This window comes from Canis lupus, chromosome 1, assembly GCF_003254725.2.
Source record: "Canis lupus dingo isolate Sandy chromosome 1, ASM325472v2, whole genome shotgun sequence".
Taxonomy (NCBI): Eukaryota; Metazoa; Chordata; class Mammalia; order Carnivora; family Canidae; genus Canis; species Canis lupus.
This window is the reverse complement of record NC_064243.1, coordinates 81,304,059-81,319,579: the sequence shown is the minus strand read 5'-3', so window position 1 is coordinate 81,319,579 and position 15,521 is coordinate 81,304,059. Positions and strand designations below refer to the sequence as shown.

At 34.5% G+C, this 15,521-nt stretch overlaps 1 protein-coding gene across 4 annotated transcripts in view; it reads left to right on the top strand.

Annotated features, from left to right (window-relative positions):
* VPS13A (vacuolar protein sorting 13 homolog A) overlaps positions 1 to 15,201 on the top strand; it is a 235,415-nt gene extending 220,214 nt beyond the window's left edge. For 3 of the 4 annotated variants that reach the window (XM_025423277.3, XM_049091842.1, XM_049091856.1), the window contains 4 exons: positions 7,550 to 7,635; positions 10,217 to 10,340; positions 12,743 to 12,817; positions 13,820 to 15,201. In XM_025423277.3, coding sequence (XP_025279062.3) covers positions 7,550 to 7,635; positions 10,217 to 10,340; positions 12,743 to 12,817; positions 13,820 to 13,870 — 336 coding nt within the window. In that variant the 3' untranslated portion in view covers positions 13,871 to 15,201. Of the gene's footprint in view, positions 1 to 7,549; positions 7,636 to 10,216; positions 10,341 to 12,742; positions 12,818 to 13,819 lie in introns of those variants that run through there. The other variant, XR_007400987.1, reaches the window with a different exon arrangement.
* Positions 15,202 to 15,521: the final 320 nt, after the last annotated feature.

Genomic DNA, 15,521 nt, shown 5'->3' with positions numbered 1-15,521 from the left:
AATAAACTTTAATGTCATCTATGAAAGGAAGCACTGTGTATACTTCTGCCAGTTAAGAGTTTCAGTTATAAAATCACATGAAATTGATATCCCAGTTACTTTGAAGATGACCCTAATGAATTGTAATGTCAAATTTCTAGTGAAAAACCACCACTCTAAAGAACCCTACAGGAAACAATGTGGAGAAGCATGTGTGAGGCATTTTGTGGCACTTCAAGTCTGAAGTAGCTGTTTAAGTTAGAGATATCATGAAGCACCAGTGTTGGAATGTGCGACTCTGGGAGTCTGTATATTTCTTGTAAAGGAGAATTGCCAGAAGAGTAAATGTATAATTATATATGTATAATTGAATTTTTCTGTTAAATGATCTAATAGTATAGTTCATGTGAATACAGAAGAAAAATGGAATGCCATGTATTTATTCTCTGTACAAGTATTTGTTCAACTCTTAATTATGTATTAGACACCCTTCTAGATCTTCAGATTACAGGCCCGAAGACGATAGTCAAGATTCCTGCTCATCTCATGAGATTATAACTGTAGTGACATTTATTGTTCTGGTGATTTGAGGATAAAACAAGAGCTGTGTTAGAGGCCAAACCTGTCATGTCAGTTCTTCACAGTTTCATTCCTGTTGACTGATTAGCTGCTGCCTGCAAGGCTCAGAGGAGCTGTAAGAATCAGAGGAGACATAAGATATGCCCAGACATCCGAAAAAGATAATGATTCCTAGGCATTAAGTGACATTGAAGCATTGACACAGGACAGCTTGTGGGATATATGAATCCATCTTCCAGTGAGTTGTTAGAATGGCATGAATGGCATCTCACTGCATCCACTGGATGTACATCCACTGGACTGTACGTAGTTCTGTGCTAATCCATTTTTACAATAAAGAGTATCTGAGCTGCAGTAATTTTCCTGTGGCTCGGCCTGGATTCTGGAACCAGGTAAACCTGAGTTCAGTTCCAACTTTTCCTTCTGCTAGCTTAATAATCTTCTATTATGCTTATTTAACCTTAGTTTTCAGATTATAAAGTGGAGATAACTACATTACTTGACAAAGTAGCAGTAATCTTGATGGTGTTGCTAGGATTAAAACAAGTGAGGTGATATGTATGATTATCAGCACAGTGTATACTAAGAACTCGTTATATTTTCATTATTCCAGATGAATACCACCTGGTGCTAGTTCTTGGTCATCATTATATAAATTTTATTTTCATTTGTCCCCCTTTTTTATCTGGATAAAAGCATCAATAAGTCTTACCCCCCTTTTTTCCTTTCAACATTAATAGAATATTTGAAAAATAACCACAACCATTTCCACACATTAAAACAATAAAACCTCAGTAATTTGAACTGCTCTGAAACTCATAATATATTAGAAGAACTGTTAAGATACTTAAAAGAAATTGTTGTTTTCAAGTATGGATAGCATCACGGATCAGTAAATACTGCTAAGCAGATGTTCTGCTGGAAATATGTTAGACTTAAAACTATCCACTTAAATTATTTCTGACCCACCTCTGTGGCCCTTCTAGAAGAAATGTATTAGGTAGGTTAATTAATGGTCCTTTGTTATCAGTGTACATAATTATGTTATGAGCATAATTCTGTCCTTTGTTCACAACTTTTAGTTGAGCCAGTTGATGACAATTTACATCTCTTAAGGGTAATAGTATATTTTATTTGGTTTTATGTCACAGGGTTATACTCTGCTTTCCACCCCTGTCTAAGCTGTTAGATAGCATATCCTTTGGTTAATAATCAAAATAGCTCATTAGCTTGGGAAGAGACAAAGGTATTGGAGATTCAATAAGGACTAATTGCTTATCAGATTTGATGACAGATTTTATTTATTATTATTTTTTTACTCCAGTTTGCCTCACAGAATAGGCCAAGTATCACTTCTGCACTCTTAAATGTGTTTAATATAATGTGAAATCATTGAGCTTTGAGGTAATGAATTTCTTACATTTTATCATGAAGCTTAGTTGAATATCTTGTTTTTCCTGGCCATGGCCCTCAAATCTTTCCTATTTGAAATATCCCTAATGTTTTTTTTTTCTTTTTTAAGATTTTATTTATTTATGAGAGACACAGAGAGGCAGAGACACAGGCAGAGGGAGAAGCAGGCTCCATGCAGGGAGCCCGACGTGAGACTCGATCCCAGGTCTCCAGGGTCATGTCCCGGGCTGAAGGCGGCCCTAAACCACTGAGCCACCCAGGCTGCCCTCCCTAACCGTTAATCAGATAACTCTAGGAAAGTTAGTTATACTTATTGACTACTTCTTTCTCTAAAGATTGTTTTGAACATGTCTATTTATTTCTTAAATAACTTAGAAATGGTAGCATTTACCACTTTGATTTACAGTTACTTTCCTAATTTTTGTTTCTAAAAGCAAACTTAATTTTTTAATGTTTATAAACCTTTCCTCTTTCCCCATCGTCTCCTGACTATTCAAATTAGCCAATCTATAGAGTCATCTATTTGTTGTCCAGTAGATTTTCTTGCCTGATGGCATTCTTACTCTTATTTTTCATCTAGATGAATTTAACTTTCCTCTTCTGCTTCATGTTGCTATCTGAAAAAAAATTTTTTAAACTCACACCTCCATGAGACTCTAGTCTTCCCCAAGAGTCAGCTACTTGATTAGCTTTTCTGTTTTTTGCTAAACTGTGTGTTCTTATCCTTTATCCAATTTCCTTAAATATATTTCCCATGAATATTAGCATTTTATATTGTTTGGGATTTAAAGCCTTCCATGTTAGTGATTTATTCCTGATACCTGTGTTTTCGTATTTTGCTTTTTTTTTTTTCAGAAATATTTTTGTTGCAGAACTTTGCTGCTTCAGAGCATTTACATGATTTGAAAGTGTTAGCAATGTTTTCTGCATTACTATAGTTTCCAGCTTATGTTCTTTTTCTAAAGTATTGAAACTTACCTGATAGGAAATGTGGCTATTAGTAAAGGGTAACCCCGACACCGCAGTCTTACAAGTTCCTGCTTAATGTGTTTCTAAGTTTGCGATCATTTTGGTTTTGATATATTTTTATCTAATAAACTGAGGTCTACATATTCATCTTTCTAATGCAAAAGGAACCCTTTTATCAATAATCGTACATTTTAATTATCCACAAATTCTGACAATTATCTGTAACAGTTTGTGTTTTTCTAAGAAAGTTCACAATGATAAGTACTTCACATGTACTTTAAGCCAAAATTTGTTTTTCTTATCACTCACTGCCTCATGTTAAATGAGGCTAACGTGTGTAATGTACTGGCTAATGTACTTGATATTTCAACCTAATTATTTGATATTTCAGCCAAATTTTGGTCTTTATGCAAAGGCTCTACATAGTGATTTCTAGTTCTTCATTTCTTTTAAAGGGTATCACAAAGTATTTCAATGGAAACATTGATATCTAGTATCTGTTTCGGAGAGTAAAAGATAGGTTATGAATACTGAACTACTTGGGCCCAGTTAACCTAAAAATAAATCAGCCTGCCTGTGCTGCTTTAGCAGCCTGCCTTCACAACATCCACGTCCAGGGATATTGAAAATGTTTTTGAGGTACCATGGGAAACATGTAACTGACACCATCAGGGGAAATATTATAGTATAGTGAAAAACACTGGAACGAGAAGTGAAGAAACCACTTCTCTGAACCTAGTTTTACAGCTGGCAGTATGATCCTAAGCAAGTTATTTAACTGTTACATTACCTATACACAAGGTTGTTATGAAGATTAGGTAGCTAAGACATACCTGATCCTCCACTGCTTCATGTGTGTATGTGTTCATGCTTGGATGAACAATAACTTTTTGTAAGGTCTAAAATCCTCAGGTTTTTTTTCTAAAATAATTTATAATAATGTTTTGAAAAGTGTAAGTCTTCATATATAGGAAATTTATAAAGACAAATGATTAGGAAATTGTGGCCAAAGGCATGACATTTGTAAACTTTACGACATGATGGCAGATGATGGTTGATAAACCATTAGATTGTCTCTCAATCATTCCCATTCTTTGGAACTTAGTTCCAAAATTTTAGTTTCTGCTTATAGTGCAATTCTTTATTCCCTATGCACTTGTTTGTAATGGGGATGACCAGCAACATTTTGCTGTATAAGGAGTTAGCTTTGATGTTTATTCAAATATATCCACTCTGACAACAATACAGTTCACTGTATGTTTCAAAGTAGACTCCTATGACCATAATGCTCAATCATCTTTCAAGTATTACATTTAAGGTTTCTAGTGAACTCCAAAAAACATTGAGGGAATGACTTTTGAGATTTTTAGCTTTTATTTATATCTGGTACTATTGTGACTATTGACATTGTTTTAATTGTTTATATGCAGAGGTTAGATTTTTAAGTTTGGTCTGAAAAGTGGAAAGTGATGAGAAGTACAGTCAGCTGCAATGCCCAGATTTATAACAATAGAAATAGAAGCTAGGTACAGGTACTTAGAGGCAAACCATAGATTTCAAGGTATTTGAAAGTTGTGATCTATTAATGGATCATATAGACTCTTGACTCCTGGTAGTAGTGATGCTTGTGAGGAGATCAACATTTCTACTCTTGATTTTTTAAACTTGATTATGTAGGACAAAAATAAATACTTTTAAGCTGATTTCTTTTCAAATACAAAAAATAACTGAAACAAAATGTTGTAAAATTAAAAATAAGACTCCATTTCCGCCTGCACTATTATACTTTTCATGCCCAGTGATAACTGCTATTAGATTAGTGTGTTGCCACCAACCATCCTAGATAATTCCTATGGAAATATACATAAATATACATATATGTGTTTCTGGTCCACCCCCCCCATTCATTCCCAGTAATTTAATTTCTTTTCACTGAATATATCTGTACATCTTCGATATCAATATGCCCATCTACCCTTTTTTCATGACCATATAATATCCCATTTTATGGCTATGTTATAATTTATTTAAACAGTCCCCTTTAATGAACATTTAGATATTTTGATTTTAACATAGCATTACCATGAGGATTGCTCTATGTATATCTTGGTATATTTTTGCATAAGATAAAAATCCTAGCAGTTGAATTCTTGAATTAAAGGGTACTTTTAGTTGATTTGCTTTTTCTTGATTTTGAGTTAAGGTGAACATTTTCTTTATGCTTAATTGATCAGATTTTGTGTTTTGCCGAACTACCTGTTCATAAACTTTTTACATTTTCCTATTGGCTTACTCAGTTTTCTTCTATTAACATACTCATATTCCTCTGTTATGAACTTAGCTCCATATCTCTATTCCTAATTCTTTTATTTTTATGTTGTTATTTACTTCATAATTTATTTGCTTACTGTCTTGTTACTCCATAGCATTTAATTTCCAGGTACACAACAAATTTTTACATTGTTTTATGGGCTTTATGTTTTATATTTAAGGCTTTCTTTAAGATTGTTAAAATGTTACTTTTTCTAGTACTTCTATAGTTTCATTTTGTACTTAAATGATCCATGTGGAATTAATTTGGTATAGACCGAAGTAAGGACCCAGTTTTAGCCAACCAGTTACCTGAAATACCATTTATTAAAACGTGCTTTTCCCTAGTAATTTAAAATGCTATCTTGATTTTATATATTCCTATTTTTGGATATATAGGATATATAGAATTTTATAATATCTATGTGCATGGGTCAATTTCTAGTGTCTGTATTCTTGCTGTTGGTATGTCTGTATATAACATCCAGTAGCACCAAACTGTTCTACTGCAGCATATTAATTGTGTTAATGTCTGCTAGTGTAGTTCTCATTTACCTTTTAAAATTTATTGGATATTGTCACTTTTTTCTAGATAAATTTTAATATAATTTTATCAAATCACTTCCCTCTCTTGCCCCTAAAACAAACTAACACATACCATCTTGGGGTCATATGGGGATTGGGGTGTAAAAATTGGAACTGGGGCAGGGAGTAACAACATCATTGTGAAGAATTTTTCTATCTAGGAATATGATAGGGTTTCCCATTTTCACATTTTCCATTATTCCCCTCGGTAGTGTTACAACTTTTATCACATAAGCGCTGCATATTATTTGTTAAGCTGACGCATAAAAATCTTTTTTATTCCTCTTGTAAACAATTTTTTCCTTCCATTTTTCAATTTGATATTGTGTTCATAAAATAAAATTACTGAGTTTATATACTTGGGTTTCCAGACAATACTATCATCTAAAAAATTTCTACTTTTCCTTTGCAATTTTGATGCTTCTTTCTCTTTTAATAATTTATATTTTCTTAAAACATGCCCCACTTCACCTAGCTTTTCAAAGTTATTTCTATAATTTGTTATCTAATCATTCTTATTAAGTTCTTTTGAATCTGTGCTTATATCCCTTTTTTGTTTGTAATTCAAGGAATTTGTGTTTACTTGCCTTACCTACTACAGCAAATAGTAAAGATACTCTTTTTTCAATATTATTATCTTTGAAGTTAGAAAATTCTTCCATGCAGTTAATCTGTATGTTTCATCCTGCTTGCTGTAGTTACTGCTTTTCTTTAACTTCATCTCCAATAAAATGAAGACAACTCGGATTAGCTTTTTCTACTAAGATTAATATGAAGTCACTTGTTAGCTTTCTTCTAAGCAAAATAATTTTAGTTTATGGATAGAGCCTCATGGAATACAGTTTTCTAAAATCTTTATATCTCTTTGGGAATTTCTTCAAGATACCTAACATTTTGGCTAAATTTTTAACATACTTCCTATTGAGGGATTTTAGTCACAATTATATTGTTTGCCTTTAAAATGTAGGTAGTCTAGCCTACTATATATTGTGAGTAGCCAAAGTAACTCCACCCTCAGAGCAAATAGTATTTAGAACAGAACTAAAAATGATGTGTATTTCGTTTATATAATTATTTTTATATTTTCTGGGAAAAAAATTGTTCACAATGTCATGGATAGACAGTGTTTCAGCAATCTTGAAAATAAAGATTGTTACATAAGCTAGGTAGGTTCTGGGGTTCCATGTTTGTCCAGAAACACTCTGCTTCTTGTTTTTGAATGAGTTATGAGTTTGGCAAAGGAAAACATGTTTGTAAGGTGATAGGAAAATTTCAGGGAAGATACAGGATGAAGCTAATACTAATTTATGTAATATATACGTTTAAATATATGTTAGCTTGTGTTTTTGTACAGATGTGATCAAATAGAATTATGTTTTCCAGGATAAAATGAATGTGGTAACTTAATAGGTTCAATTTAAACTTTGTAAGGTAGTAACACTATCTTCTAAAAAGCCAGCATTAAAAGATTGATAGAGCTGCAATTGAGTCATCTTAAATAAAGCTGTGCAAATAGGTGCTTTTAAAAAGGAAGCAATGATTTTTGTGAATATCAATTTTATGATGATGTATTTACTGTATGTTAATAATTTGCCCCTACTGAGAAATGGCTTCTAGAGGATCACAGTGCATTACTTGCTTTAAAATAGAAATAGTAATGAAATTCTCTCTCTCTCTCTCTCTCTCTCTCTCTCTCTCTCTCACCTTTTTTTAGGTCATGGAAAATGGAAGATTTGCAAAATACAAGTATTTTACCCATGTCATGATCAATAAAACAGATATGTTAATGATAACTAAAAGGTAAATTTCTTTCTTGATGAGAGGTTAACTGAGAAGCCACTCATGAATTTATTGCAGGTAGTTAACACTGATTGCTGCTGACTCTTGTCCTCTTGCTCTGTAAGCCTCTTATGAAAACCTTACATAAATTCATGCTTAGCATTGTGCATGCAGAGAGATAAATGCATACCCGTGCACAAAAATAAATAATTTAGTATTTTTCAACCAATTTGAATAATATAGAAATTCCCATAAAACTATCCTCACAATACCATTTCTTCCCTTTTAAAAAAATACACAATTTCAGAGTGCCCTGAAGTTGTCTGGGATATCTACTTAGCATACATAGAAATTCACTCAGGTAAGTACATATACCATTGGAGACAGATCAGTTCTTTTTTGTTTTTAACATTTTATTGAGAGAGAGTGCACATAAGTGGGGAAAGGGGCAGGAGGGCAGAGAGAAGCAGACTCCCCAACTGAGCAGGGAACCCAATGCAGGGCTCGATCCCAGGACCCTGGGATCATGACCTGAGCTAAAGGCAGATGCTTAACCAACTGAGCCACCCAGGCGCCCCTGAGACAGATCAGTTCTTATGTGGATACTCCCAGCTACGGCCAAATACTCAAGTAGACCATGGGCAGTAGAGGTGCATACAAAAATACATAGTGGCATAGCCACTGTGTCAGAGGGGCTAGCTTTTGTAGGAGTCACTGTTAAACTGAGGAGAAGAATGAGCTGATGGAGTATGAAAATGGAGATTTCTGGATGGATGGCACAAAGTGAAAATGTGCCTGAGGGAAAGAGGTTATGGCTGAAAATAAAGGAGTGGTCAGTAAGCCTATGTGGTTTTGTTCACTATCAAAAAGGTGAAATTACATATTAACATTTGTTAGTTAAGTTCATGTTGAACCTAGCAGTCATTTCTGATGTTTTTCATCCTAATCATTTCTGAGTTTAAAATTTATAATATCTAATTTTTTTATTTAAAAAGTAACACAGAATTCACACAGTATTAGAAGATGTACATGTAAAGTTAGTCTTCATTCTATTCCAGATACCAGTCCTTTATCCCGGGTCCCAGAGGCAACCACTTTTACTTGTTTCCTTCTTGAAATATTCTTTCTTCTTCTTTTTTTTTTTTTTTCTTCTTGAAATATTCTTTGCCTATACAAGCATCACACATATGTATCTTAACGTAAATGGAAATCTGTTGCATGTACCATTCTGTACTTTGCTTTAATTTTTTTGCTTTAGATCTGTGTCTTGGGGACATCTGGGTGGCTCAACGGTTGAGCATCTGCCTTTGGCTCAGGGCATGATCCCAGGATCCGGGATCGAGTCCCACATCAGGCTCCCTGCATGGAGCCTGCTTCTCCCTCTGCCTGTGTCTCTGCCTCTCTCTCCCTCTGTCTCTCATGAATAAATAAAATCTTTTAAAAAATGTTTAATAGTTTATGATTCAGTTTGCAACATTTAAAAAAATGACCTTCCCAACACAGTAGACCTCTTTAAAGAAAGTCCTATAAACCTTGATAAAGTAAGGGAGGTGAGTGAGTTGTAGTTGACTGGAAGGTGATATTCATCGTTAGGATTTCCTTTCTTTCCAAGTTTCCAGCTTGACGATTAAAGGGAATCAGAGAATGAGAACCAGGTGCCTGCTACAAGATTAGCCTATCTTTGATTTTTCACATGGTTCAAGATGTGCAGGAGAACCAGGAGGTTTGTTCGAACAGTTCCTATAATCCAGGATTAGTGAAAGAGGGGACAGAAGATTGATATGAGAGATGTATGTAAGTCCAGCCAGGAACCAGCTCTTTAGCATAATTCCATGCCTTCAAATAGATATTACTTAAAAAAAAATCTGTTGCACCTAGAATTGGTGTTTCAACTAGAAAGAACTGGAGAAGAATAGGTCTTTGAAGGAAAGAGTGAATAGAATTATTATAGAATCTATTTTTCATTTCTTCATTTTTTTTCCCCTCAAGATGAGAAAATAAGAATTTTAAAAGCCTTTTTTTGGAGGTAGGTTGGAAAGCCTATTGCATGGAGCCTTAGTAATAAAAACACTTATTCTAAAGCATTGATGCACCCAAGTTCTCCAAAATATTAGCTAATAATAGGTTCGGTGAATTTTTTTCTAAGGTGTATAAAGTGCCGTATATATTTGACTGTAGAAGTACTTCATTTTTTCTAACATGAGTATGTTGTACTATAAATTTCCCACCAAGCATTGCTTTAGCTTCATCCCACAGATTTTATTATGTTGTGTTATATTTTCATTCTCATTCACTTCAATGTATTTTCTAATTTCTTCTGAGATTGTTTGACCCATAGATTATATAGCAGTATGCTAGTTTCCAAGCATTTAGAAATACTCTGTTACTAGTTTCTAGTTTAATTCTAGTTTAATTTCATTATGCTCTGAGGACATCCTTTGTATGATTTCAGTTCTTTTATATTCCTTAAGGTTTTTTATAACTCACAATATAGTCTTTCTTGATTAATGTTTTACGTGCACTTGGCAATAAATGTATATCTTGCTATTATTGTTGGAAATAAGTGTCTATTTCTACAGTAGATTCTCTTTTTTCCCCTCAGTGGTGTATTGTTTGTAACAAAAGGAACATTTGGACAGCTTACATGTGAGTGGCAGTATAGTTTTGATGAATTTACCAAAGAGCCATTCATTGTTCATGGGAGAAGATTACGCATTGAAGCAAAGGTATGTTGAATGATTTTTTTGGAAACTTGGAATTGAAAATGATGCATTGAAATTGTCCTCTTTTATAATTTTTCTATCTCTTTTATAGATATTGCTTTGTCTTATTTGGGTTTTCTTTTATACCTCCTTTCTTACTCAGGCTTAAGGAAAAACAGCCTAGGCCAAGAAAAAATATGCTACTTTATTAACAGCATGAGCTGTTCCTGAGCCTTCACTTTCTAGAAACCCAACTTCTCACTGCTGTCCCAGACACAAAAATGAGAAAATCATTTGTATTCTCAGAATCCCTAGCAGTTAGGTACAAAATGTTTTTCCCTGAAAATCTTAAAAAAGGACACTTAAAAAGTTACTTCTCTTTCTAACAGTTATTGGTAGTTCTTCTTCTTTTTAAAGATATTATCTTCCCAACTCCATTTTAATCTTGAGGGCAGAGACCATTTCTCACTCCTCATTGGTTACTAGCATGGTGCCTAGTACGTGGATGTAGATACAATGAATTGCTAGTCATTTGGCAAATCAACAGAGAGTCATTATCCATTGTAAGTTTAAAGTTTGTACGAGGTATTAAGGTATTACAAAATAGAAGGTATTTGGCCTCAAGGTATTTCACCAGATACCTATGTGTATGGGCATGTTGGCACAGGCTGTATTAGTAGAAAATATTGTAAGTGACACAACCCAAATAAGTTTATTCTTTGTTATTTTTGTTTGATTTTGAGGGATTAATTGGCTCCTGTACTGAAAGTGTAAGTCTGTATCTGCTAGTTTAGATCTGTTAGCAGTTACTCTGTCTCCCTTCCTCTCCTCCAATCTCTCCTTCTTCGCCATAGCTTCTAGGTTCTGCTTTCTTTAGTGTTGGCTTCATTGTCAAGCCGGCCAGCATAAGTTCCAGGTTTATATCGTACTAGCTCAGTGGATTGAAAGCTTCTCACTGGGACACCTGTGGTCACATGGCTATTCCTGAGCCTGTCACTTTGGTCAGAGAGCTGGTAGGAGCCAATTGGCCAGGTGAGGGTCATGGGATCACCAGTAGTGCTACAAGAAGGAAGGGTCAGCTCTTTCTGACGTATTTGGAGTGAGAGAAGGTGAGAAAGTTGTCTCTGGAAGAAGGGGCAATAGACACAGGCAAGCAGAAACAGATGTTTTTTGGGCTAGCCTGTCAAACAGAACCACCCCTAGGTTATTGTTTTTAACCATTGAAGTTCATGTCTTTTGTCTTACCACTCAGTCCAAAGACACAGGCAGCTTCTGAGTAGTAGACTGGCTATTTGTTCTTGAGGATCTTAGACCAACTCACACATTAAGAATTTCTCTGAGGACACCTGGCTGGTTCAGAGGTTGAGCGTCTGCCTTCAGCTCAGGGCGTGATCCTGGAGTCTCAGGATCGAGTCCCACATTGGGCTCGGTGCATGGAGCCTTCTTCTACCTCTCTGTCTCTGTCTCTGTCTCATGAATAAATAAATAAAACATTAAAAAAAAATTTCTCTGATTCACTCAGAAAATGAAATGCCCAGTGGCCTTATTATGCAAAGTAATAGATAGTGGCTATTTTTGTTCTAGTCCATACTACTTTCCTGGCTTTTTTCATACCTTTTTCTCTCTGCAAAGATAAGCTGCTTCTTATCTTGGTTTCTTTCTTTTCTTGAAACCTTTTGTCAGCAAATACCTTTTTTTTTTTTTTTTTTTTAAGTAAAAGAATCTGATTTCTTCTGGAGTCTCTATTTACATGGATGTTTGAAATACTTAGAGAAATTGTTCAGCTAATGAGACTCCCAACATTGCTGCTTCTGTAGCTCTGCCCATAGTTAATAGAGGTAAACATTGCCTGCTCCTCAGTAGTCCCATTATGTCTGTTTGTCCCTCTCATTCTTACCATCCACTATTAGCTCTCCCCACAAACACTGAATAGAATACTAGAGGAGTGTAAAAAGTGGAGGACACTAAAAAAAAAGGCATTAAGCTTAAGCTACATTCTTATTGCATGACTGATTTAAAATGTCAGAAGTTACATATAACATGTATGTGTATATATACAAACACACGTGTATGATGATGAGCTGAGCTCATCATGAGCAATCTGAGAAACTCCTCAAGAACAATCTGAAAAACTATTTGGAGGGGAAAATACTGCTCTGATTTACCACCTCCTCTGCATAAACCTTACATGGCTTTGGAAATTAAAATCTCAAAACTTTTTAACTTAAGCTTAATGATAATGGATATGTTAGAACCTAGTCTTTTCTTTCCATTTGTGTTTGATTCTTGTTTCTTAATTCTTGGCTGTTTTAAAGGCATATCATTTGTGTAAGAGGGACACTTTAAGCACAGATTCATATAACTGTGGCATTCTTTGAGCCTATTTCTACCAGATTGTCATTTTAATTAAGTTACTCTGTTTATAGGAACGGGTGAAGTCTGTGTTTCATGCCAAAGAGTTTGGAAAAATAATTAACTTCAAGACCCCAGAGGACGCTAGGGTAAATATAATGAATATCTTTTCCTTAAACCGATAGCAGCTTCTCATTTCAAAGCCATGTAATAAGTTGGACTGCTTTTTTTAAGACAGAAAAGTTTTGTTTTTAATTTTTTTTTTTTACAGTTTTACTATATGTAACTAGGTAATGTTTCCTAAAAACTATTTTTCATTACCACCTTTCTCGGTTTCTCTTTCATTTATCTCTGTCACCGTGTTATTTTATCCCAGGAGATTGGTTTTTAAATCTTCTTGCTCTGCCAGAAACATCCAGAGAAGGCTACTGGGCTCATTTCTTGTTCTGTTTATCATAGAGACATTTCTACTAAGTTCTTATGTTAATAGAAGCACAGATACCTCTGCTGAAGCTTCTCATAATTAGATAACCCTAGTATTGCCTCCAGGGCTTTAATCTGTCACACAGCCCCAATGATAATGGACATTATTGGTAAGAAGGTTTACACTATATTTGCATTTTATTTTTGCAATTTCAAAGCAAAATAGAAAAGATCTGTATCATGAGAATACCTAAAATGCTCAAGAATATGCTATGCTGCTAGCCTCTGTAGAATTACATGTAATTATTCCTACTCCATCAGTAGAATCCTGTATATGGAATCATGAAGGTTTGTGATACAGAATTGCCATAGGTTGGAAGAAAGTCTGTGTGGATAGTTTTCACGCTATGCCACAGTTATTCAACCCAGCTGCCAAATTACCCTTCTCTCTCAAGATGGTTTATTTTACTTTTCTTATTCTGAAGACAAACCTTCAAGTCCAAAGACCTTAGAAAAACATTATTCTTACTGTTAAATCTGGTACCACTGTATCTGAACTTCTGGGCTATTTAACTGAGATGAATGATGTCTTATGCATGAGAATTTAATTATTGGACACGAGTATACCCTTAACTAGAAAGCCAACTTCTAGATTTACATTCATTACATTTTGAGTTTCGTTGCGAGTTCTTGAAATAAGCAAATGTTGGTTTATTTCTCCACGACAGTGGATCCTCACAAAACTAGAAGAAGCAAGAGAACCTTCCCCGAGATTCTGATGGAGAATACTACCTGAAGAGACACAGCAATAAATCATTAGAATTTCCACCTTGTACCTTCCAAAAGCAGTTTGGAAAGTATACTACAGAAGTAATTTCACGTACGAAAGAAAAAAAAAAAAAAAACGGTTACAATCAGGTAAAGAAACAGTCATGTGATTAAAATATTGCAGCTCATTGGGGATCCCTTTGGTTTTCTAACTTGAATCATGCATCTGGTTAAAATTCTAACTACTTTATAAAAGAAACATTTCTCTTTCGAATCTTAAATATTTGCTCCGAGTGATTCTTTGCAATGTGGAGAAATTGCCCGTATTCACACCCCTCATGGAGCTAAGTTTAATGTTTCTTGTTCACATTTTAAACTTCTATCATGCTTACTTTAGACACCCTGAATCAGTGCTGGGTAAATGATCAAATCATTGCCTCAATGGTATCAAGAGAAATTTAGTGGTGGTTTCTTTAGAGGCATGAAGTTCTTTTTACAGATAAATATTTTGGTATTATTTTCCTTATTTTTTTATAAAGGATAGGTTTGAATTATACTTTCATAGCATGACTATGAAAAATGACCTTTTTTAATATTATATAATACAGATTAATACCCCCTTCAAGCCTCATCTTAAGAAAGGCTAGAAGAAATGAGTGTCATATCCAAAATGGAAAAGCCCCTTTCAGAACTTTGAAGCCTTAGAAATATTTCTTCAAGTCAACTTCATGGGATCTACTTGGTTTACCCAAGTCACATTTTTAACAGATTGCTGACTTTAAAGGAAAATCCCTCAAGCCTTAACTTTCCATTCACTGATAATATGAAATAAACAGAATTCCCACCATCTTAAGATACAAATTATGCTTCAAAACAGACAGCTCTTCTTGTAAGTAAATGTCTGTATCCTAAAGTGTCCATTGCCTGTTCTGTTAGCAGAAGATGGGGAATTGCTACTGTGCTTTCTCTAGTTATTCAAGTGAGAATCACTTGTAAAAGCTCATCAGAACAAAAATCATGGGCTGTGGCATTAGTGAAAATAAGGTCATAGGGTTTTTTTCTTGGTTTTTGTCCAAGATCCTTATTCCTTAATATTAATGGACTTTTTCCAGTGAAATGGGATGAGTATATGATTGTGAACCATGAAGAGAATGATGCGGTGTCTTATTTAGTTATTGAATAATACAGAGTATTTGATGCATGTTGTATGTGCCATGAAATTATTATAAACTGTTTCTGGGATTGGAGACTCTGTATAGTCAGTGATTGTGAAAATCTCCTCAGGGTCCTCAAACCCTTGCTTTGTTGTAAAAGCTAAAATAAACAGCATGCCAGACTTTAATTGTATTTCTTCCTGACCGAATCCTACTACTGATTTTCCTTTGATTATAAAAATACATTGTTTATTATCAATAGTTTCCCCCAGAATTTTTTCTTTGCTGAACATAAATTGAATCGCAAGATGACAAATTTCATACCCCATTGTAGTGTGTGTTCCCAAGATGACCTTTGTTTAAAGTAACATAGACATTTTCTCTGTTGCTCAGCTCCTCTAATTTTATAAACATTAGAATTAAAACTAAGAGTAATGGCCAGAAAACTTTCAGTGATTGTCCCCACCTGCAGTGTTGCTTCACTGAAGTTCCATTCCGTGCCATTAAC